The sequence below is a fragment of the Leucopleurus acutus genome (genome assembly GCF_964270905.1).
Source record: "Leucopleurus acutus genome assembly, chromosome: 7".
NCBI classification, from domain to species: Eukaryota; Metazoa; Chordata; class Mammalia; order Artiodactyla; family Delphinidae; genus Leucopleurus; species Leucopleurus acutus.
This window is the reverse complement of record NC_139150.1, coordinates 96198899-96225195: the sequence shown is the minus strand read 5'-3', so window position 1 is coordinate 96225195 and position 26297 is coordinate 96198899. Positions and strand designations below refer to the sequence as shown.

Below are 26297 nucleotides of genomic sequence, written 5' to 3'. Positions count from 1 at the left end.
TCCAATTAAAAAAGAAAAGAGTGCATGGATCTACATGCTGTTCGTAGCACCTGGTGTCTGGAGGCTCCTTGACAGGGATTTTCCTCTTTAGTATGTTATGCAGTAAATACACAATTTAGTTTCCTCAGTCGACCACCTCGCAGTCCTACTTTGGTCGCTGTGACCTTGGTTGTTTGGAGAGAGTCTCTACTGGGACAAGGATGTGTTCCCCAGGCAGACAAGACCTGGTCTCTGGAAGCTTGTGTACAATGCTGGGCCTCAGGAGAGGTTTCTTAGGAAGAAAGATACTTTTTGATGGTTAGATTCTGAAATCACTTCTCACAAGTGTGACTGAGCCCGAAGTCGAGACAGCCCACACAGATTTCCTGACTGCTCCGTACCAGGCACTGTGTGAGGCTGGGTACAACTGGTGATCAAAACAAGTGTGTCTCTGCCTCTCAGAGTTTACTGGACTGGGGAATTGGCATCGTAAGGGAAAACTGTTAAGTTATAAAACTAGGAGTTGTGACGAGTAGTCTGAAGGAAGAAATGAGGGTGTGGTGAACTGGAAGGAAAGGAAAGGATGTCTTGGTTTAAGGAAAGGATGTTGTGCTGAGGTCTGAACATCTGACATTCGCTAAAAGAAGGTGGGGGGGGGGGAGAGTGTGTCTGGGGCCAAGGCAGAAGCCTGTGAAAAGACCTTGAGGCCAAGAGGACTCGGTGTCCTGGGGCAGCTGGGAGAAGGTGGGGGCTTATGGGCTGGGGGAGCTGAGGTTGGAGAGGTTTTTGGGTCCAGTACCATGGCCATCAGCCATGTGTGGGTCTTTAAATTTAAGTCAATTAAAATTACATAAAATTGACTCCAGTTCCTTGGTCTTACTAGCTATATTTCAAGTGTTCAGGGGCCACCTGTGGCTAGAAGCCACCATGATATGGGCAGTACAGATCTAGAGCATTCCATTATCAAAGAAAGTTCTGTTGGGCAGCCCTAGGAGAGCATGCACAGCTGTTTAGATGGCAGGAGAAAACTCTGTTTCATTGTAAGAGACGCCCTTCATTCTGGAAAGCCTGGGACGTGGTGTAACCTGATTTACTGTCTGTGAAGATCTCCCTGGCAGCTCTGGAGGATGATGGAGGGGAAGTAGAGGGGAATTAGGAGGAAGGTGTGGCTAACTTAAGTGGACGAGCCACAGTAACAGCCTAAAATCCAACCTGCAGTCATTCCGTGGACGCTAATATTCCCTTGGGAAAACGTGCTCTGGGGCTGTGTTTAGATGTGCAGACCTCTCCCTCCAGGCAGAGCGGGGCCTCCTTGTGGGCATGGGCTGGGGTGTGCAGGGGCGGGGAAGGAGTGCTGCACTGGCCACTGCTGTTCTTCAAGCCGAGTGTTCACAGCTGCCCTAAAGGAGGCAGAAGCAGCCGCTGGACTCCTGGTCCACCTGGTTGGAAGATGCATTTGCTAATCGAGGTGCTGAATGACCATGGGCTGAACGGTCCTAGAAACTTTATTGCCAACTAGCCGTAAGCTCCAGACATCAATTAGTCAGCTTCAGTGGCTTGGGTGGGATTCCTTGACCTCCTTTTTGGTATTCGAACAACTTCTCCAGCCTAGAACAGGACGCTTTCTAATGTCCTCTGCTTCGTTGGGATTGGGTTGCCTCTTGATTTTGTTAACCCACTTGTGATTGTGTTACCACTGTGTGCACATCAGTGTGTGTGCAGGGCTGAGGGGAGTTTCAGTTAGAGTTTGGAAGCTTCTCCAGGGCACAGAAATACCAATTGCAGAAGTCAACTTGTCAAGCGAGTGTGCGTGTGTGTGTACACGTGTCTGTGAGCATGTGTGCACGCTTGTAAAAAGGCAATAAAAAAGGATGCAGAGGACCACAGCAAGCTGGGCCCCTTTTCTGTAGTGGCAGCACCGGATAGTGAAGCATGGTGAGGGCAGCGGTCCGTGCTTGGCTTGGCCAGAAGACAGGCCTGGATTGAGTGGCGCTCCACCATCCTGTTGGGGTCCGGGCACTGCTCTCGGCCACATCTCACCCCCAGCCATTGGAGGGATGGAAGGGGTATAGTGCTCACCCAAAAAGCAGTGGCTGGATGTTGAGGCCATTTGTCATTATCACAGTTACGATTTTCAGTGTGTCCATCAGTTTCTAAGCATCGAGACCACAACAGCCCCTCAGGGACAGGAGCCTGGTGAATGGCCCCCCAGGGAGACCCAGGGGCCTCAGTTATTCCCTTGCAACACAATTCTCTAGTCCTGTCGTGCGATTTTACTTCCTTATGGGTTATGGCTCTTGCACAAACGAGGACTCCATCCACTCTTCCTTTCTGATCCCCCGACCTCCTTCTCGCACCCTCAGTGACTGAAGGAACTGGCCTGGCAATGCCAAATTTATTATTCCATGCATTTTTTTGTTTAAAGAGCTTCAGGGAGCATTACTACTTGGCCACGTTTGGCTTAAATCATATATAAAAAAATAATAATAGCCGAATGGACTGTATGAGCCATTTCTTTAACCCAGTTACCATTTATGATGCCCACGCATCTGTAAAATTGCAGGCAGGTGGAAACAGCCAGCGGGCCAATCTGTCACCAAGCAGAACAGGATCTGAGAATTAGTTACAAGCGTAAAAAGTATTTGAGTTCAAATGCACTGGGCCAAGATTGAGCACTTAACATATAATTGGTAGTTGGTATTCAGAGAGAGAGAGATCCCAGAGTCTAGAAGGAAAAAATGAATACAAAAAACAGTGTGATTTACAGCTGAAACGTTTGCCTGAAATTTCTGTATTCCAAAGTACTGTCACTGTTAGGACTGAAGGCTTACGACTCCGGTTATAGCGATATTTAACAGGAGTTTTATATTCTTTGCTATATTAGACACACTATTTATTATTATCATACTTACAAAAGTGTGCATTTGGCCTAGAAACCATTTGCTCTTTTGTTCCAAGGCTGTATTTTAAATGCATATGTAACACATCTCTGGTTTTGTAAAATCAGTACTTTGGAATGTGTGTGGGAAGTGGATCATTTCTGAGAGCCCGGACAGGTGGTACTCATCTTGTTCGTCCTGCAACCTCCATAAATAGACTCGCTTGCTTGTGTCTCCTGTCTTAGGAGGAGGACTACTCATCATCCCCACTGAAACCAGAAGGGGAATTCCTGACTCTCCCCACTTGAGGATGTGTTGCAATGAGAGGTGATCTGTAGGGCATTCTAAATCACAGGGCCGGAGTCGATGCCTTACTCACCAGGCTGCCCCCTGCTCTTTGTGACACGCTGTGCTGCAGTGCTGAACTAAAATTTCCTGGGACAGAGAAAAAAAAGCCATCAACAGAGTTCACCATGTTGGCATGAAGACGATGCCTGATGTCTGTTTACTGGGTGCCTGGTTCCCGATTCACATAGGACACAAGGATTGATTAGCATATATGTTGGGTGCATTTCTGTTTTATTCTGGGACTCTTGATGTGTGTGTGAATGTGTGTGTCAGTGTTTCCTGCAGTTTACTAGAGAGTGAGGGTCTCCAGGGCTGACGGGGGTAAACTTGAAAACAGCACCCTGCTTGCAGACACAGTTAGCGTTAAGTCTGTGGCTGGAAACTTGGCACCTCCCCTCTGGGTGTCCCCTGGCTGGTCATGGAAACCTGGGGCTCCCCCAGACAGTGAGCGGAGGGTCTAAAATGTTGCCCCACTTCCTCTGGACAGATGTAACATGGGTTTCCAGGCTCTGATCCCTGGCCACTCTCGAGGTGAAGGCTGCTCGTTGAGCTCCCCTGACCCTCCTGCCGGCTGTGAATTTGCAGAGCCCATTGGGCTGCCCGGGATCTGGACAAACTCAGCCATGTTGGGAGAAAGCCTCAACCTACAGATGAGCGATTTCGAAATGTACACAGTCATGTTGTCCGGGGCGGATTGGGTGGCACGGGAGCTCGTACACGTGCACGGGAGCCCACTCTGGGGAGGGTGGGGACACAGCCTGCTTCCAGGAGCATGAGGCCAGTCTCTGCCTCCAAGCCTTCCTCTCTGCTTCTCCTTCTCATGTCCTCCACTCACTCTCCCAGGGTAGCTGCTGGAGACCTGCATGTCAGCTGGGATGTAGTCACGGCAACTGGTGGCCATTGTCTGGCCGGACCATCCATTGTTGTCCCTATTGAAGGTGACAGAGAGGCAGTCATTCTTCTTCAGCCCACTGAGTTTGAACACCAAACTGCAGGGAGCTTGCTTATGTGTGCTTGTCTAACGTCTGTCTCAGGTGTGTGCGTCTGTGTGTGTGTGTTTCTCTCCCTATGACCCACCCCTGATATGCACCAAGTCCTATGTACTCCCAGCCACCTGGTTTTTGTGTGTGCTTCTCTCTCTCTGAGCCTGCCGGTGCCTGCATCTGGTTTTCTGGGTCTGGGTCTGTCTTCCTATGCCTGAACCCTCCAAGTGTGTGTGTGTGTGTGTGTGTGTGTGTGTGTGTGTGTGTGTGTGTGTGTGTGTGTGTGTGTGTGTGTGAATGTATCTGTGTTCCTGTCCCTTTGAAAGGATGTGGGTGTCACCCTGTTTGTCAAATGGTCTTCTTCCTTCTCCCTCTCTTCTGCTTTTATTCCTCAATCCCTCGAGCCCCCTGCAGTATTTTCCAAGGGCTGTCATAACAAAGGACCACAAACTAGGTTCCTTAAGCAACAGAAATTTATTCTCACAGTTGTGGAGGCCAGAAGTCCAAAATGAAGGTGTTGGCAGGGTTAGTGCTTTCTGGAGGCTCTGAGGGAGGAACCGTCCATGTCTCTTAGCTTCTGGCACTGCCTGCAGTACGTGCAGTTCCTGGGTTTGGGGCCACATTACTCCAATCTCTGCCTCTGTTTTCACGTGATCTTCTCTGTGTCTGTATCCAAATGTCCCTCTTTAAAGGACACCAGCCTTTGGATTAGGGCCCACCCATATGTCCTCATCTCAGTTTGATTACATCTGAGATGACTCGATTTCCAGGTAAGGTCACATTCACAGGTTCCAGCACCACTGTCTCACTGGGGGACACAGTTCAACCCACAGCACCCTGTTCTCCGCCAAACACTTACTTACTTTTCTCCGTCTCTCAGGTCCTTTAATATCATTTCCCCCTGTTTTTCTCATTTTCTCTGATTTCCATCCTTTCTAGTCTCACACCCTCCTCTGACCCTGTTGCTCCCCCTGGTAAGCTCCCCTCCTCCACCTCTTTCTGCTGCTGGTTCCGTGCAGACCGCTAGACAGCTCAGCGGGAAGGTCTGAGCCCCTGCCACTGCCCCCGACGGATTTATTGGCCTGTAAATACTTCCTTCTGGGAAGAGCAGCTTTGTCCTCTGCGCCGGCTCTCAGGGTCCCCTCATCACCTGCCCTTCTAGGCAGGTTGTTTTATTTCCCACCAATCAAAGCCCTGTGACCTCATGACCCTAGTACACATGGCTCTCCTTATCTCCTCCCAGGCTAGTCAGTGTGATCTGGTAAACAAGCAGATCCTCAAACACCTTAGTCATTTGACCAAGTTGATGAATATGTGGACGGTCAGTTGGTGTAAAAAAAAAAAAAATCGTTAATCATTGATCTGACTGTGAGGTCAGGAGTGGTGTCCACTGGAAACAGGTTCTTTGTTACCTCTGCCTTTAGTATGTTTTCATGCTTGGACTAAGCTCCACTGTGTAGAGTTTAGGGGCAAGCAGAGAGCTGGCCTGGGCATCAGGGAGATGGAATGCATTAGCATCAGTTGTTGAAGTGACCCTGCTGTGAGGAAGGGGAGCCCCCCTTGCATAATCGAAAGGGAAAACTTCTGTTCTCCTCTCTTAACGCTGTGGCGGGCTGACCGGATCCAAGGTAGCAGAATTTGCGGTCGCCTATGCCTAGCTCCTCCTGGCCTGTTCAGTTGCGTCTGGAGAGGTTTGGGGCAACTCTAAAGGAAGTCTTTGTGAGCTAGAGGAGAACTTAGCAATGGCCAGTACAAATGCCATATTTCACACGGAAAGGAAATGAAGCTGAGAGGTGAAAAACTGGCTGGTAATTGAACACCAAGGGAGAAAGCAATATTGTGCTTAGTCTTCATAGAATTTTCTTTCTACTTTCATTTCGGCCTCCAGAGAATGAATGATGGTTGTAATGGTGGACCAAACTAACTTGGCCTCCCTCAGACTTAAATTACATACAAGTGCTCAATAAAATATTCGTAAAAGATGTAAATGCTTAGATGAACTTGCAAGAGAGATGGAGAAATGCCCAGGAGCCAGGAATAGGAAGGAAACAAAATTGTGATAGCCCTGGACTGCCAAGGCAGGAACCACCCAGGTGGTTCCACTTTGTTTATAGCCATGGAGAACGGCACAGTTTTCCTGGGAAAAAGTTTAACTGAGACAAAGAGTTGGACTCTGCAGGTGTTGTGCAACTGTTATGACATGAGCTTTCCAATGGTGAGCTCTTCAGCAGTGTCACCTTGTGGCCACGGGGCAGATGGGGATGCATCCATGGGCTTCAGAGTAGAACGAGCACCAATAAGACGAGGACACTTTGGCAAAAGATGGTGCAGGCAAAGGGTAGCTACAGACAAATCAATCTTCAGTGTTTTGACGCTGGAATAGCTTTCCCTAGAGAGGATACCCAGAAGTAGAAAATCCTGATTTTGAGATTACATGAAATAACTAAACATGCTAAAGTTACTGATTTCCCTGGAATTGGATGTATTACATTTCCTTCAATCAGGAGAAATAAGGGGTTGAGAAAAAAAATCAAGTTTGGTTTTAGAAAAATGAAGGAATTTACATTTTTTATGCCTTAATATAAGGCCTATGAAATATCACCCCTGCTGTAGAAACTATTCTGCTAGGCTTAGTTACATCAGAAGCCTTGGGTTTCAATATCATGCCAGAAGGCAACCCATGAGGCAGAGATCAGAGATGTTGTAGATTAGGCACCGTGGCTAAGTCCTAGGAGACCTAAGGAAACAGGGGGGAATTTTCATTCATTAGCCCAGGAGGGTGAGAAGAGGGCTTGCCTGAAGCCTGGTTCGAGGTGGGAAACACAGAAGGCTTTCCCACGAGAAATCAGACTTGGATCCACACATCAGGAAACCACATTTACATTTACCAGAATGTTGTGGGGGAACCCTGAGCCCAAGAATCAACGTGAACATTTGACACTGCCTGTTGCAGGAACCCAGTCCTAAAGGGATGCCCACAGAAAAACCAGCCCTGCAGGGGAAAATTACAAAGTACACTCAGAGAGGCCCAGGATGAGTGATGAGCTAGTAAACAATGAAGCCAGAAGGATTAAAGATAAAGGAAGAAAAAGCAGTGGTGGGTTTGAAAAGGAACCAAAGAGACCTTCTAGAAATGAAAAATGTAGTAGACGAAATGAGAAAACTTGATGGACAGTAGACTGTGCTTAGCTAAAGATTCTAAAAGGACAGGAAATATAAAAGTAGGTGAACAGTTTGGAGGAATCACATAAAGTAATTCAGCATATATCAAGAAGGAGATTTCAAAGGAGACATAAAGGGGAAGGGAGAAACGATATTTCATGAGATACTGGTAGAGAATTTCACAGAATTGATGGAAGGCATGATGTTGGAAATGGCACGGAGGCCCGTTGAGGCTAAAATAAAACTAAATTCACAGCTAGTGACACTTTGAAACGGCAAAGACAAGGGGAAATATGAAAAGTAGCCGAAGAGGGGAAAGGTCAGATTACCCACAAAGGAACAGCAGAACTTGTAACAAAACCACAAAAGACAGAGGACAGTACTGTAATTGTCAGTCTAGAATTCTGTACCCAGCTAAGCTATTATTCAAGTGTGAAAGTAACAGGTAATTTTCGACCAAGAGTAAGAGTGTTTACAACCTCAGTCCTTTACCCAAAGAGCGGATGAGAATCAGGAAGAGCTCAGTTGAACCAGGAGGAAGGAGTGAGATGCAGGCAGACTTGGCAAGGAAAGAACTTGGTAACCAGGTTGGCAAATCTAAAGAAATACTGTTAGTAAAAATCATCAGTAATAATGACCCCTGGGGATGTACAAATGGAGTGTAACTAAACACTGGGAAGCAATGACTCAAAGCTCTGGTGTCTGGGGGGTGATTGTAGCTCACAGCATTTCAAGGTGCTTGTATTTGGTTGTATTGGGGAGACTTTGTCAAATTAGGTATGCCTATAAAAAGTAGTAAAGCTAGCCACTTAAGCCTAACTTTCAAACAAGTAATGGGAGAATAAAGAAAAAAAATGAGTAGAAAATAGGAAGAGAGAATTAAGAAGCAAAATTAACACTTTAAAAATAAACCCATCAGTTAAGAAACTCATAAGGTTAAGACATACAGACTTATAAATTAACATGTTAAATTATACGTTGTTTACAAGATTCATGTCTAGTATATAAACATAAAAATCATTAAAAAAATAAAAATATAGAGTAGGACTACATTAACCAAAAGTACTCTGAAATAGGTACATTGCCATCAAACTAAATGGTGTTTTAGACACAGAAGCCTTACATAGTGATGTAAAGACTAGACGATATAATAAACTGGGAGTTTATTGCACCCAGCAACATAGTTTCCAATATATAAGCAAAACCTCAGGGAATTATTAATGGCTATTTGCCATATACAGTATCAAATTAACACATATCTCATTGAAGCTAATAGATAAGTATAAGTGTTAAAAATTTGAGCAACAAATTGACAAGCTTAATCTATTGGGCATATATAAACACCTGCGTTGAGCAATTAGGGGAAACACATTCTTACCAATCAAATGTGGGACATTTTAGGAATTGACTCTGCACTAGACTGTAAAGCAAATCTCTGTCTCTTTTTTTTTTTTCATGTTTCATTTTCTGTTTACTCCTTGAAATCGTGGTGTTTGTGCAAGCAAATCTCAGTGGTATCAAAGAATTATCATCACACAGACTATGTTTTGTGACAACAGTGCAATTAAAGCACACCTTTAATAACTCAACCAAGAAAAATTATAAATTACAAGATAACTGGGGTCTGACCAACCACATGGAGATTAAATAAAATAATTTATTTGGTGGCTAAATAAGAACTTGAAAAATTCATATTTAATGCATACATTAGAAAAGGAAAAAGATAGAAAATTTATTAGGTGAAGTTAGGAGTATAAAGATTTGAATAGACAGCTACAGAAGGAGAGCCTCAAGGACTGGTAAACCTTCCTAAAGACTCTTGAGCTCATGAGGAATCCTTAAGATACAACCTAAAACAACAGCACTGTTTCATGTCCAAAATATTGGCAAACATTTGAAAGCCCCCAAACACCAAATGCTGACAAAGTTGTAGGAGAAATACTTTAACTCAGGCACTTTTGAGACCTAGATTGATGAAAGATTTCAAGGCCCTATGACTTATCACTAATGCATCCAGGTGGATACATGTACAAGTTGAGGTGTATAAAGATGGTCATTAAACACTGTATTAGCAAAAATGTGGAAACGATTTACTGCTCCAGAATTGGGAAATGGATAAAGAAATTGTGGTTTGTTTGTACAGTAGAATATTATACAGTAATTAAAATAAATGAACTACATCAACATAGGTAAATCCCAAGCTGACTCTGAGTGAAAAAAAGCAACTAGCAAAGATGATCTTTCAGAGAAAATTCTAAAAATATAAAATAATACAAAAATGAATTGGAATAGTGTAGTTCTCTGGAGAGGAAAGGACAAATAGGGAAGGGTGTGCTTTAGTTACATTCCAGAATGTCTTATTTTTTAAGTGTTGTAAGTCAAATATGGTAAAATATTTGCGTAAAATCTTGATGTTGTGTACATGGGTACTACTATGTTAATATCTGTCTTTTTCTCTGCAATATTTCAGTATTAAAAATTGTTAGCTCAGGGCTTCCCTGGTGGCACAGTGGTTGAGAGTCCGCCTGCCATTGCAGGGGATGCAGGTTTGTGCCCCGGTCCGGGAAGATCCCACATGCCGCGGAGCGGCTGGGCCCGTGAGCCATGGCCGCTGAGCCTGTGCGTCCGGAGCCTGTGCTCCTCTCCAAATTGTTAACTCAAAAATAATTAATATTGAAGAGAAGGCAAGAGGAGATAAGAGCAGTATGAACTTTGGAAGCAAAAAGGCTATATTATTGTTATTTGAAGAAAATCTACATAGAAAATCTAAGACAACTCAGAAACTCTTATAACTAAGGTAGTTCAGTAAAGTGGCAAGATAAAAGAAAAATATACATAAGGGACAGAATAATGGCCTCCCAAAGATGTCCACATCCTAAGTCCTGGAACTCAGAGCATGTCACCTTTCATGGAACAGGGACTTGGCAGGTGGGACTAAGTTCAGGATTTTGAGATGGGAAATGATCCTGGATGATCCAGGTGGGCCAATGTAATAACAGAGGTCCTTATAAGAGAGAGACAGGAGGGTCAGTCACTCAACAGAGATGTGATGATGGAAACAGAAGTTGGAGTGATACAAGGAAGGCACCATGGACCAGGGCATGCAGGTGGCCTCCAGAAGCCAGGAAAGACAAGGAGAAAGACTCTCCCAGAGCCTCCAGAAGGAATACAGCCCTGTTGACACATTGATTTTCGGACCTCCGACCTGCAGAACTGTATGTTAGTAAATTTGTGTTGTCTCATGCTGTTTGTGCTAACATGTTACAGCAACAACAGGAAATTAGTACGATACGTAGAAATATAATAGTTTTCCTATAATAAATGCAGTTCTCTCTCCATCATCCTATCCCAGTTTTTAAATGGAACTTATCAGAATGGAAGAGAAATAGCCGTGGAATTAAGAAACTCGCCCCTCCGTCAAAGTAACGTTTGTTATTCTTGATGTCAAAATGTATTTCGGTCATCATAATTTAACGCATGTGACTTTGACATAGCAACAGGCCAAGATCAGTGGGGTGGGGGGCAAGGTTAGAAATGAATAGAGGCAGCTGGGAACACCCTCTGTGGAGGTGACTTTCTGGCAGAGAATTGACTTATGAGAAATAGAAAAGATCAGAGGACTAGGGGTTCTTGGCTGACTGCACCATGAGGGATCAGTTGGGTGTGTTTTAGGAAGAACAAGGGACCCCCCCTCCCTTCCAGTGGGGGAGAATGGGGGAAGGGAAAGAATATTCCAGAAGCCTTGATACCATGGGTATAAATTAGCTTTTCTTCATTATCTGTCTTTCTGATTTCTTCCTGAAGGCTCACTTTTACTCACCTGCCTAGGGAGGGAGCTATGAATGTATGAAGTTACCATGTTATCAACCCATAGTTTTGGTCTCTCTGAGCTTCCTGCAGAGCACGAAGGAGGCTGATTCAAGACCTAAGTCAGGACATGGGTGCCGTCTGCGGACATCCTGCCCTTTTGTCCATTCCCAGCTGGACAGGCCTCCTATATGCCATTGCACTCAGAACCTCCCCAGGTATTCTTTCCAGTCCTACCGTGCCCTCCAGCGATGCTTCTCAGTATTGTTTCGGGTCTGCTCTAAGTTCATTCTTGGATGGGTTTCGTTCACTGGAATTGTTGCTTTTCTTTCTCCTCAGCGCTTCAGAGCAGGGACTCTTAGCTCGGGCTGCACACTTAAGAGTTTTGACAAATTGCGCAGCTGGATGTATATTTTAAGCTTCCAGGTGACCCCAATGTGAAGACACTGTTGAACCCCACTGGTTTAGACGGTGTAGGATTGAGAAGAGTTGGCAAGAACTCCCCATGTGGACTAGATCACTTCACTAGATTCTCCTTTGTTTTTTGTAGATTGAGGAAGGTGTGGCTTCAGGAGTGAGTGTTCATCTGGTTGAGAGTGAAGGGAATCTGGATAAATTGGGGAGGAAATCAGTGGAAGGCTTACCCCGGGATCTGAGCAAAACTGAGGGTGGTTGCCAGCACTCTGGGAAGGATGCTTTCAAGAGAGTGGTCCCCCTCCCCTTTGCCTGACACCTCCACCTCCCCTCTACCTGCTTGTCCGTGATTTGTTCACCTGGTCTTACCTTACCCATCCCTCCTCAGCAGGCATTTCCTGACCCCAGGACTGCACTTGTAATGCTGTGCAACCATCACTGCTCTCTAGTTCCAGACATTTTCATCACCCCAAAGTGAGACCCTGTACCCATTAAGAGTCACTCCCTAATTTCCCTTCCCCCAGCCTCTGGCAACCACTAATCTATTTCTGTCTCTGGATTTACCTATTCTGTACATTTCACGTAAACAGAAATAGCCAAGAGTGCTTTAAAATTTAAGTCAACTGTGTAAGGTGCTTGATTCCAGCACCTGTGGATTTCTTTAGTCCTTGTCAGCTAGTGTTGATAACGCATCGGAAAGGGAAATACCAGCACCATCTCTGGATTAAGCCTAATAGATGGTTTCACAGCACCCTACCCGGTGGGACAAGGTTAACATCAGGGCTGTCTATGCCCACATGGCGCGCAGACCAGGCACGAGCCCATCTGCCCTATTCTGCATTTCTCAGAAAGGAGCCTTCCTGAGGGACACGGAAAGACTAAGTCTAAACCGCTGTCAATTTGTCAGTCAGGGGTGTAGGAGAAGCTGTTGGTGGGAACAGTGAAGAACTCCACGTTTCCGTACCCGTTCGATGTAAAAAAGATATTCTTGAAAAGAAGTAGACACTAAGGGTCTATATTTAGAGTAACTGGACAGTCCTGGACTCTCCCCGGGTTTCCTTCTAAGTTGTACAAAAGGAGCTGTCTCCTTAACTTTCTCCTGTGCTTCCCCCCCCCCCTTCTTCCCTTTCTTCCCTTTCTAGACAAATGTTTCCATGTTGAAGAAGATCCTTCTATATCTTTCAAGATTTTTAGCCGATCGATGGCGACGTCCCAAGTTGATGTATGCAAATGGAGGAAGGCGGTAGCAGGACTACTCTCAAGCCAGTCCCCCAAATGGATGAGATAAGAGCCAGCAGCGACCACCCTGTCTCGGCCCTCAGAACCCCTGGGCCTGCTCCTTTTAGGTTTTTGCTAGTCAGCTTGGAGACACAGATCCTTACACTCTGCCTTTACACGAAGCCATTACCTGTGTCTCCCAGGAAGCCATGGTTTGTCAAAGGCCATTGGAAAAACTGTCATCAGGGTAGAGATGAGAATTATAATTAAACTTAGGCCAGGAAGAAGAGATCATGGTGATGTAATCTGTCATTTGCTATTTTAAATTATAATTTGATGACTATTTTATATGCCCTACTGTGCATTTTAGTGTTACGAGACCTTAATGAAGCATTTGAATCTTAAGCAACTTGTAAGTGCTTGGGCTCTGGCCAGAACATAGTGAAACAATGTGTTCGCTGTAATCTGGGCAGCCCGGATTATACCAAGTAACCGCTTCAGAATGTCAAATCAGGTCTCATTTTGTTTTCAAAGATGCCGGGTCTAGTGCAGGAGCGTCAGGAATGCAGGTCTTTCCAAGTTGAGCTTGTGCTGTTAATGAACAGCCCTGACATCCAAGATATCACCCTGCTTGATTCAGCCTCTTTTCAAGGTGTTTGTCATCGACATTTTAGTGACCTCCCAGCTCTGTGTCATCAGTAAGAATTCTCTTCCTCAACTTGAGTGCACTGAGAAAGGGGTTGGCTAGCAGAGAATCAAGGTAGAACCTAATGATGTTGTTAATAATATTCATAAATAGTAATCAGTACTACTTAGTGACACCTCTCTAGACCGATATCTATCCACTCTCCCCTGTGAAGGAAAACTGTCCCTTCATCTTGAAATTCACAACCTCCCACCTCCTCAGCTATCTCCTATCACCCAACATCTGAGCCATCACTCATCCTGTGAAACTTATCCCCAGGGTCCACTAGAAATCCTATAATTTTTCATCCAATTAAATCAGTAATACAGATATGTGCCATCTTTCAATGTTTCACTTCATTAAAACAGAAAAAAGAATAGGGACCAACCAGAAATCAAGCCAAAAGATGTAGAACTTGAATAGGCTTTATAGGCTTTTTTGATTGCTCTATTATCTTGGTTTTGACTGTCGTAAGTTCATCTCCTGATGATTGATTGTCTTGTCTGTCTAGCCTTAGTGGGTTTTTTTAGTGTTGGAATTTTAGTGTGCATGTTTACTTTGACAGAGGGTATCCCCCAGCCCCTGACCTCCTACACCACACACACACACACACACACACACACACACACACACACACACACACACACACACACACACACACACACACACACACACCCCTACCCCTCCCCACCGCTGTCTGCCTTACTTCCTCTTGTTCCCAGTGGCCTTTGTCACCAGCTGAGAAGCTCTTGCCTGTGGTTGAACTGGAACCCCACGTTCCTGGGCAGTGTTTCCAGCCCCACTAGCTCTGTATTTCAGGTACTTTTAGGCCCTGTTTTCCTTCCTGTGCGCAAGCCCTGGACGGCTTCTTCCTGCTCCTGCCCTGCATGCAGTGGGCAGCAACACTCAACCTTGTTATTTTTGTTCTGTTCAGACCAATGATTAGCTTGTTTTTGAGGCTATCTCTGTTTTGTCACATGCTTTCTTTTCCTACTTTCCTTATTGTGGCTTGTGCTTGATGGTGGGGTAGAGGGAGGATGGACTTTCTGAGTATGAATTTGCATCATAAATTTAGTGAGATTAGATTTAGTGCTTTCAAAAAGAAGTAAAGTTGATTCTCATTACTTACAGATTCCATATTTGCAAGTTTGCTTATTATCTAAAATGTATTTTTAACCCCCAAATCAGTTCTCACAGTACTTTCACGGTCATTCATAGACATGCCCAGAGCAGTGAAAATTTTGAATTGCCCAGTGCACACATGCACACATTCCCAGCTGAGCCTGAACAAAATGACACTCTGTCTAATGTCCCAACTCATACTGTAAACAAATGTCCTTTTCGTGATCTATTTAGTCCCATGTGTTTTGCATTTTTGTACCTTTTGTTGGTAATTTGCCATTTAAAATGCCCCCAGTAATGGTGCTGAAGTGCTGTCTGGTGTCCTAAGCACAAGATGTGCCTTATGGAGAAAGCATGTGTGTTAGATAAGCTTCTTTCAGACACAAGTTATTGGTCTGTTGGTCGTGAGATCAGTGTTAATGAATCAACAATACTTACTAAATAAGGTGTCTTTAAACAGAGCACAGTAAAATAAGGTTCTTTATTGATCGGTTGATTAGAATGCTGTGACCAGAGGCTCACAGGAACCTAACCCTGTGTTTCCCCAGGAGCAGTGAGTCCGTATTCTCTCATTCAGTGTTTGAGGCAACATTCTAGAACAAAATTACCTCAAATAACGAGAATGGGCTATACCTATGTGAGAGAAAAATCAAAACCTTCCCCAAGCAGTTCCAAGAAGGAGCCCCAGGCAGCCTTCTCTCCCAGCCCTCACGGACGTTTGCTCCTCTCTGACTGTTCTCCTTTGCAGGGTACTTTCTGAATTTTCTGGAGCCGGTTAACAATATCACCATAGTCCAAGGCCAGACAGCGATTCTGCACTGCAAGGTGGCCGGAAACCCGCCGCCCAGCGTGCGGTGGCTGAAGAATGACGCCCCGGTTGTGCAGGAGCCCCGGCGCATCATCATCCGCAAGACGGAATACGGTTCTCGGCTGCGGATCCAGGACCTGGACACGACGGACACCGGCTACTACCAGTGCGTGGCCACCAATGGGGTGAAGACCATCACCGCCACTGGCGTCCTGTTCGTGCGGCTCGGTGAGTGGGGACAGTCCCCGGTGTGTTGCTTATCAGATAGGAATGTCCCCAGCCACCGAGCAGCAGATTAATTTGCGGTTTGAAACTGAACACACACAGGTCAGCAGAGAGGAAATCAATAAAACCCTTCCCTGAGGTCTTTCCCATTGTGCACGAGATCCTGGCTTAACCTGTTACCCATTTACTAGTAATAAAAGAAAATAGACGCAGATGGAGAGGTCTGTAAACCTGGAGTGCAGAACATAATCTCAGGCAGGCTATGTGTCAGGAGGTCACCCCACGGGGAGGCTGGCCACGCACGCTTCAAGCCCAGGCAATCCAGACAGGCAACCACCCACCCACCCACAGAAACCCAGCCCGGCCCAGAGGATGGGCAGGGAGCAGAGTGTGAGGACAATTTTGTACTCTTGTGCTTGTCACAGGTGGCATGAAGCAATTAAATGGCAGGCAGGAATATGTCCCTTTCATACCAGTTCTGTGGAGGTCCCTGCAATGCCCCAGCCATTCTGTCACCAGTAAGACAGGTCTTGTGAAACAAGTTTAGATGAGAAGAGAGAAAAGACAGCAAAAACTCCCAAAATATCTCCTGACATTTCTGCATCAACACAGAGCACCCCTTCCATCCTTGGTGGTTTCCCCCATCCTTGGCATATAATATTGGGCAGGGACAGAGCTGGAGGCCTAAGACAGCTCACCACAAATGAGCACCCTGGGCTGCGGTTGCCTTTACCACGGGCTGGATTGGAAAAAAAAATTATTCCAAATCATGAAGTATTAATAACTTGTCTTTTTTCTTTTCCTTTAGGTCCAACACACAGCCCAAATCATAACTTTCAGTAAGTATTTGCTTTCCTCAAACCATTTTCTCATTCTTTGTGGGCTTCCGTTATATAAGAACCCCCGGCTTTAAATCGGGCAAACACATGTTTCTGCTGAATTTGCTAGAAGTTGGCTGGACTTCACACAAGGATGGCAATGTGCTTGCTTTTGGATGGAAAACTGTTATATTTTCCATGTTGAGTGTTAGGGAAAAAGTCATAAAAGCAGGCATAGTTAGTTGTTATCAGAGATCGTGACCTTGCAGGGCAACTGGAGGCAGTATAAATATACAGACCGGGTTGCCAGGGCTGCCAGGACCCTGGTGTCCTGGACACATTTAAAACAGAGAGGCAGTTACCCTGAAGTCCCAGCGCCACCTTAACTGCATCGCCAGCTGCAGTCTACAAAATGTGTGCTCCTCAAGCCTCCGGGAACCTCCACCATAGGCGGGGTCTCAGACCCACTTCAGAGCTGAGGAGACTGAGGCTCAGAGCCTGGCTCAGGGGTCTTCACCCACCTGCGGGCAGGTTCTGGCTGTGAACTCAGGCCTCTTGTTTCCCGGTGTAGCATCTTTTCTCCTCCGGACCTCACACATCCATGAGAATCATTCTTTTCAGCGCCTGTGTTCGAGGTTAGCCATGGCTGTTGGATTCCTCATTTACTCTTCAGGCATATCAGAAATCCTTTGCTTCACGTCTGAAAGTTCTGAGCAGGGGTGCAGACGCTGTGCTGGTCAGCCAAGCAGTGTTTGCTTCTCTGTGTCCCCCTGCTGCCTCGTAAACCCTGGCCATTGGGGTGAGGTGGGTGGGCAGGGGCCCCTCTTAGCTTACATCAGGTGCCACTTGCAGAAGGCAGATTTTTGAGAACTTTCTGTGCTGAACCATAGTGTCCAAGCATTTCTCCTTAATAATCATTCATGCATAGAGTGAGAAAAGAAGAAATTGTATCCAGGGCACATCTGTGAGGCTTTCGAAAAGGTATAAGTTATTCAAAAGTTGAATTCTTATTTTCATTTATATCTTATGTTGTCTATTTATGTATAATTTAAGTAAATATTATATAATATAAACATATATAATATATTGCAAAATATATAAATAAATAATTTACGTATAATTATAATTTATTAAATATATAAATATCAAATATACTTATATTTAATTTTATATACAATTAAAATTTTTTTCTGTTTTTTAAAAATTTACTTTATCGAAGTATAATTGATTTACAATGTTGTGTTAGCTTACATTTTACTGTGCTAGCCTATCTTTCCATCCATTTCCATTCATCAGTTGTCTTCTTTCTTTTATTCATTTCACAATAATTTGCAGATATTTGTACACTTATCCTGAAATATTTTGGATATCATTATGGATTATGATATCATTTAGAAATATTATGGAAATCATTAACAAGAGTTCAACATCTGTGTACTTACTTACTATTCTTGTTTCTTCTTTTTGAGTTAAAACTTACATACAGGGCTTCCCTGGTGGCGCAGTGGTTGAGAGTCCGCCTGCCGATGCAGGGGACATGGGTTCATGCCCCGGTCCGGGAAGATCCCACATGCCGCAGAACGGCTGGGCCTGTGAGCCATGGCCGCTGGGCCTGCGCGTCCGGAGCCTGTGCTCCGCAACGGGAGAGGCCACAACAGTGAGAGGCCCGCATACTGAAAAAAAAAAAAAAACAAACTTATACAATGAAATGCACAGATCTTAAGTATTCTATTAATAAGGTCCAAACAATGCAAAAACCTCTGCAATCTAAACCGTTATCCAGGCACAGAACATTCCTATCACTCTAGAAATTTCCATCATGCAACTTCCTGGTCACTACCCCTCCTCCCCAGGCAACAACTGTTCTGATTTTTTTCTACCATGAGCTAGCTTTACGTGTTTTAGAACTTCATAGAAATGAAGTCCTACAGTACATAGCCACCTGAGCCTGGTTTCCTTCACTTGACGTGGTTCTCTCGAGAGTCATCCATGCTGTACATGTTTCACTAGGCTGCTGCTATTCATTGCCGAATAGTGTGCCCTTGTGTGACTGGATCAGTTAGTTTTTCCTTGATAGACACCTGAGCAGGTTGCATCTTTTGACATTGATGAATAAGCTGCTATGGATAGTCTCATACAAGTTTTTTGTGGACATGTATTTTCATTTCTGCTAGGTAAATACCTAGGGTCAAAGTTCTGACTTATAGGGTATGTGTGTGCTGAGTTTTGTAAGAAATACCAGACCTTTTCCTAAGGTGATTGTACCACTCTGTACTCCCACCAGCAGGTAGGAAAGTTATGGTCACTGCATTGTTTGCCAGCATTTGATCTGGTTGGTCTTTCTAAGTTGAGCCATTCTGATGTGTATGTAGTGGTTCAAGTGATCTATATGTCATTCTGACTTCTTAAAAAAGTGGTTTTTATTAGTCATTTTAAATTTTCATACAAAAGCATTTAAGACAGTAAAGTTTCCTCTGAATACCATTTTGGCTACATCTTTTTCCCCTCCAGGCAACATAAGCTTTTGTTTTTTGTTATTTTCTGATTTTTGTTGTATTATTATCAGTGAATTTGGGATGTATTTTACAGTTGGTAGTTGGTTGAGATTTTCTTTATGGCCAATTTGATATGGTAAATTTTTGTGAATATTTCCTGTTGTTTCAAAAAAATAAATGTGCTCTGATGGTAGCCAGTACACAACATTTCGATTCATGTATCAAATCACATATGTTAAGTGTGTTATTAAAAGTGTCTGTATTTTTTGTTCACATTGGTTGCAGATACCTGAAAATATATGAAAGTTGTCTATACTCATTTTGGATTTGCCAATTTCTATCAGTTTTCTATTTTTTTAAATTTTGAGTTTATGTTCTTAAATACCTCCAGGTTTGAGACTATATAGCTTTTGTTCTGTCTTGTTTTTAAGTCTCTTTTGAGGCTTTTTGCCTTGAATTCGATTTTGCCTAGCAATTATATTGCTCCACCTACTTTCTTTTTATTTGCACTTGCTAGAAAGCTGTTTTACTATTCCTGTCCCACTTTTTGCCCTCAACCTTTTTGTGTTCTGTTTTATGTAGGTCTCTTGTAAATAGCGTATAAGTGCAGTTTTTTTAGGGGTGGGTGAGGAGGGGCGTTTGCCAATCTGGAAGTCCAGGTTAATACATGTAGGTTAAGTTCATTTTAACAAATATACAATACTCCATTCTGTGAGTCAGTCTCACTTTAATTGTCCATGTGTTTACTCAGTGAAGGTTAGTTGTTTTCACTGATGCAGACCATCTTATGTAAACATCTTTCCATGTCTACTTGTCCCAGTGGGCGAGAGTCCTCCAGCAATAGAAGTCTGGGAGTGGAATTGCAGGTATTCACTTCCCACCTCTACCATGTATGGTCAGATTGCCTTCCAAAGTGATAAAGGACTTCATAGTCCCACCAGCAAAGCATGAGTTCTTATTTCCCCATGTTTTCCAGCACGTGGTATTATCAGAACTCAAAATTTTGCCAATATCTTGGGTGTCAGTTGTAAGTTATAGTAATTTTATATTAGATTTCACCAGTACACAGTGAAGTTGAACATATTTGTATTGGTTTAATAACCATTGGATTGCCAGTTCAAGTACAGTCCATTCTTATTTATAGACTCAATACTTGCAAATTTTCTTACTCAGTACAATTTCTTTGTAACCCCCAAATCAGTACGCAGGATGTTTCCATGGTCACTCATGGATGTGCACGGAACAGTGAAAAATTTGAGTTGCCCAGTGCATGCGCTCCCAGCTGAGGTCTGCCATCTTGTTTCACCTCTCCTGCTGTGCACATGTCCTCTTCTGGGTCTGTTTATATTTTGTGCTTTTCGTTGGTGATTTTGCTGTTTAGAATGGCCCCAAGCACAGTGCTGAAGTGCAGTCTTATGTTCCTAAGCACCAGAAGGCTGTGATATGCCTTGTGGAGGAAATACGTTAGATAAGCTTCATTCAAGCATGGGTTACAGTGCTGTTGGCCCCAAGCTTGGTATTAATGAATCACCAACCACATTAAATAACACATCTTTAAACAGAAACACACATAAAACAAGGTTATGTATTGATTGGTTGATGAAAATGTTATGACCACAGACTTGCAGAAAAGTATCTCTTTATTTGCCTTAGGAACAATGGCTCAGTATTTGCTAATTCATTGTTTGTGGCAACTTTATAGAAAATGACTGTCACAGATAACCGGAGTCGAATGTATTTTGTCCATTTTTCATTAGGATGTTTGTCTTTTTCATATTGATTTGCAAGAGTTTTTTTTTTTTGCAGGAGTTTTAAAATATATTCTAGATATAATTTTTACACAGTTTCTACTCCATCTAGAATTGATTTTTATGCTGGTAGCAGCTAGGGTTCTATGTAATACTTTCCTATCTCAATGGCCTAGTGCCTTGGCATCATCTAATGAATAGCCCCATCTGTAATCATTAAATTTAATGTCACTTCTGTCATCTGTGAAATTTCTATACATGCGGATCTGCTTCTAGGCTCTCTATTCTGTTCTAGTAACTTTTGTGCCTGGAAAAATACCACAATATTCTAACACTATATCTTTGTAATATATCTTGCTATATGTAGATAAATATTTTCGCTTATTGCTATGGATTAAATTGTGCCCCCCACCAAATTCAGATATTGAAGCTTTAACCCCCCTTCATGGGACTGTATTGAAGATAGGGCCTTTAAGTAGGTAATTAAGGTTAAATGAGGTCTTAAGGGTGGGTCCCTGATCTGATAGGGCTGGTGTCCTTATAAGAAGAGGAAGATACATCAGAGATTGCTGTCTCTCCTTTCTGCCATGTGGGGACACAGCGAGAAGGTGGCCTTCTGAAAGCTGGGAACTAAATAGGGTTGCACTTTGATATTGAACTTAACCTCCAGAACTGTTAGAAGTCAATGTCTGTTGTTTAAGCCCTCCAGTCTGTGGTATGGTATTTGTTATGGCAGCCTGAGCTGGCTAATACAGCTACCTTATTACTATACCATTTTTCTAAATTATCTTGACTGTTATCTTTTATTCTTCCATATGAATTTTATCAGTTTGTATTTTTATTGGAATTGCACAGAAGTTTGATTTTTACAGTTACTTTTTCAGATACAAAGGTGATTGTGTAGTTTTTCTCCTTTCAATGTATTAATATTACGGTATGTAATAGAGTTCCTATTACTAGGTAGCTTCACAGTTCTAGACTGAAATACACTTCGTCAGGGTGAGGTATTCTTTTAATATTGTGCTGAATTGATCTGCTAACTTTGTGTTGGCAGATGACCTGCTTTGTTCAGATACTTCGTAGCCTAAGGCACCTGCCCATTGACGGTTGTCTTTTCTGTGACCATGATTTTTTTCTGCCCATTGACTGTAATTATGTTTCAGCAGACTCACCTTCAACTCCTTTATGATATCTCTGGAAGTTGACCAGAACAAAGACAAAAAGAAGGAATATCAGTGGGTTTAAAATAGAATTACCCACAAGTTCTCCGTTTTCGTCTCTGGAATATCACTAGCTTATCCAATTTTCCTGAGAAAATGCACAGCAGTTAAAGCTCTTTCATTGCTGGTCTGGTGGTATATCCTGTACCTGCAAATGGAGAGTTGCAACAGTGAATAATCATACAGCCCTGGTTGATCCCTGTGTACAGCATGTCAGCATGGGGACACGCTGAGGTTGGTTCTGAACCGTGAACAGGGATGGTTGTGATGACTCATCCCCTCCAGGCTCTTTGCTCTCTTCCTCTGGCCGCCGCCCTCACACATCCACACACAGGGTCACCAGCAGTGTTGGTGGATATCAGTTTGTATTGAAGGAGGTGGGGGGTAGGGTGGAAATCCTCAGAGGTTAAGGGATTTATTACCATTAAAACATTGCTTTTCCTTCCATCCATTTGAAGGCGGGGTGAGGAGGGTGTGTGTATGGAGAACAAAAGCTTCAAGGACAGGCTGTCTCTCTGCAGACATAGGTTCAAAGACAGGGTGATTATAGCTTACTCAGGTAGCAGTTTTGGTAATGCGAGGGGATTAATGTGAGGCTGTGTGTCTCACATTTCATGTATGGGTATCATTTCTAGCTACTCTTTTAAAAAGTGGTTTATTTTCACGATGATAGACACATACGTACACTGGTGGGGTAGCCTCATGGTACCAGAGTTGGGTGAAGGCGTCGGGGTGCTCCCTGAAGCGTGAGCATCAGGGCTTCCATGTTTCCTGTGTTGGTTGTCCTAGGCTATCCTGATGGCTCACAAGTAAATGCACGCATAATGTGCTTCAACGAACGTCTGCTTAAAGGAAAATGTGTTGTTTTTTGGGCAGTTAAAAGTTAATTATTGGCTGCTGGGAAATCACTTTCCTTGAGGCCATGTCTGAGCCCTTCTTGCTTCACGACTTGAAGGTAATTCCAAGGTTTCAGCCCTTCTCCACCCATAAGCTCATGACCCTGACATCTCCACTTCCAAGTCTGACTTATCTCCCCATCTCCAGGCCCCCCAGTTCAGCCCCATGGTGGGCGTCTCCAGGCGGATGACTCACAGGCATCTCACAATTTGCATGTCTAAATGGAACTCAGCCATCTTCTACCTCAAACTCCTTCCATTGCTCTTTGGGAAATTGTCATAAGCCTAGTTCAAACTTTATCCTAATTATAGGAAAATAGCACTATTAAAAAAAACCCTGAAACTGCCAACTGACTAGCCAGTAATTAAAAGTGACTTCAGGAGAAACCAAGCTGCCTTACTGACAAGTTGGTAAAAGTAAATTAACTTAGACAAAAGGCTAACATTTAGCATTTGATGTTAAATTCATTAAACCACCAACCTAATGAAATTGAGTTGGAAGGGGGAGAGAGGCCAACCTAATTTTTTCTCCATGACTTCTTGTTGTGATAGGTTCTTTTTTCTGGAAAAGTAACTCCCCTTAAATCCCATAGTGCAGAACTTGAATAAAAGATAGAAACTTAATTCATTTTAAGATTATATGATACAGGCGATAAGTGGCTAAACACAGTCATGGTTAAAGTAATTAGAGACTACACACACATTCTTTTAAATTCAGGTCATATAGTGACACAAATGAAAATGTTTGTGCTTTAGCAGTAATGATAATACTAGCACTTGATGGTAGCAGCACATTCAATGCTCCCACTAAGTCTTTTTGTTTTCAGTTGAACTCATGTATCAGCTATGATGCCCTATTATACATGAATGAGAGCTTTTTATACACCAACCTCCAAATTCACCCGAAGTCACCAATCTTCCAAGGTTGATGTGAGAGGGACCAGCCCCCTGAACATGACAGAAGAGAAAAATGTTTACTTGCCAATGAACTATTAGTGTTGGAGACACTGTTTCTCTGCCTCTGGCCATCTCATGTGATCCTAGCCTTAGAGATGGCCGTTGCAAAAGCCAGTGTTTCTAAAAGGTTTTGCTGACTTGGGTTTTTATGACATGAATGTTAGTGTTTGCTTTATGCATGAATTTGCTCCGTTCACATTTTTGCCCATCAAATATGACATCAGTATAATTGCATGCAGGAGTATTTCATCTCAAAAGTAGAGAGGAATAAAGTATGATGTCTGATTTTCAAGGAAATCATTCATTCATTTATTTAACAAATTTATACCGAGGGCCAGCTATGTGCCAGGCCCTGTTCAAGTTATTGGGGGTCCAACAATGAATGAAACAGACAAAAACTAAAAACTCCTGCCTTGTGCCGCTTACCTTTTCCTGAGAGACTCTTATTTCTGGCTTCTTCTACAAAATATAATATCTGAAAAATACTTTATGTGGTTTATTCCTTTTTGTTGATGACAATTATTCTGTTGTATGAAGATACTACAATGTATTATCTGTTGATGGACATTTGGACTTCCAATTTGGAGCAATTATAAATAGACTGCTATGAATATTTAATTTGGGGGAACACGTTTTCATTTTTCTAGAATAAATCCTAGGTGTAAGATTGCTCAGTCAGATGGTATGTGTATATATAAACTGTATAAGAAATTGCCAAATTCTTCCCCAAAGTGATCTTTCCATTTTATACTGCCACCAGCAAAGTATGAGAGTTCCAGTTGCTCCACATCCATACCAACATTTGATATTCTCAGTCATTTAATTGTAGCCATTCTAATGTCTTGCATCGTGATGATTCATGGTGTTTTAATTACATTTCTTCAGTCACTAAAAATGGGGCCATCTTCTAAGGACGCACTTTTGTGAAGTATCTGTTAGGCCTTTTGTCCAATTTTTACTGTGTTGTTTGTCTTCCTGTTGAGTTATGGGAGTTCTTATATTTTCTGTATACAGTTTCTTTGTCAGATATTATAAGGTGTTTTCTGCCAGCTTGTGGTTTGCCTTTTTAATTTTCTTAATGCTGTCTTTTGCTGATCAGGAAATTTTAATTTTGGTAAATCTAATTTATCATTTTTTCTTTTATGTATCATGTCTAAGAAATCTTTGCTTTCGCCTACCTCAGTACTGTAAAGGTATTCTCCTGTGATTCCTTCTATAAGCATTTTAATTTTAGCTTTTATGTTTAGGTCTATGATCCATCTTCAAAACAATTTTTGTGTATGGTGTGAGTTAATGCGTTTAAGTTCATCTTTTTCCATACAAATATCCAGTTGTTCCAGCATCATTTTTGAAAAGACTGTTCTGTCTCCCTTGAATGTGTTAGTGCCTTTATTGAAAATCACTTGACTACATGTGAAGATATATTTTGGAATTCTGTTATGTTCTATTGATCTGTCCTTACACTCCAATACCACATTGTCTTAATAACTGCAATATTACAGTAAGTCTTAAAATCAAGGGGTGTAAACTTTCCATCATTCTTCTTCTCTTTCATGATTGTTTTGGCTACTCTAGTACCTTTACATTTCCATTTAAATTCTAGATTGTTTGTCAGTTTCTACCACAGTGCCTACTGGGATGTTTTTAACTTTTGATTTTGAAATAACTTCAGACTTATAAAAAAGTCACAGGAATAGTAATAAGTAATCCCATATGTCTTTACCCAGGTTTACCAATTTTTTGTCATTCTGCCATATTTGACTTATCATTCCCTCTATGCCTGTTTGCAACTATTATTGTTTTCTGAACCATATGAGAGTAGGTTGCATTCATTACACCCCTTTGCCTTTTAACACTTCAGTGTATATTCCCTAAGACCAACAGTGTTTCCTTACAGAACGACAGCTTCAACTTCAGGATGTATGTCTTTGAATTGCCATTCATACTCCAATTTCTTTCATTGTCCCAGTAATGCTTTTTAGATCTCCCCGCCCCTGGGTACAGCTCCTTACCATGTTGCTTTAGTCCCCTTTACTCTGCAACAGTTCCTGGACCTTTCATGACGCTGAGATGTTTGATAAGTGCAGAACAGTTGTGTAGAATATCTCTAAATTTGAGTTTGGCTGATGTTCACTCATGATTAGAATCTGGTTATGCATTTTTGACTGAAATAATGTAAGTGATATTTCCTTCTCAGGGTATCACATCTGGAGGTACATGATGTCAGTTTGCCCCTTATTGGTGACATTAATTTTTCTCACTTGGTTAAGATCTGTTTTCTCATTATACAGTTATTTTTCTTTTTGTAGTAAAAGGTAATTTGCGGGGAAATCCTGCTAGGATTTTGATGGGGTGATATTGCACTTTGAGAACATTGACTTCTTTAAACTATTGAGTGTTCCAATCTATGAACATGGTATGTATTTCTATTTATTTGGGTTTTCTTTCCTTTCTCTCTGCAGTGTTTCAAAGTTTTAAGTGTGGAAGTCTTGTACATATTAGGTTTATTTCTAAGTATTTTAACCATTTTAAG

At 42.8% G+C, this 26297-nt stretch overlaps 1 protein-coding gene across 2 annotated transcripts in view; it reads left to right on the top strand.

Moving 5' to 3' along the window:
* Window positions 1-26297, top strand: part of ROR2 (receptor tyrosine kinase like orphan receptor 2) — a gene marked incomplete at both ends in the record, with an annotated part of 217350 nt that overhangs the window by 172717 nt on the left and 18336 nt on the right. For both annotated transcript variants that reach the window (XM_082841987.1, XM_082841988.1), the window contains 2 exons: window positions 15346-15633; window positions 16439-16469. In XM_082841987.1, coding sequence (XP_082698113.1) covers window positions 15346-15633; window positions 16439-16469 — 319 coding nt within the window. The remainder of the gene's footprint in view (window positions 1-15345; window positions 15634-16438; window positions 16470-26297) is intronic.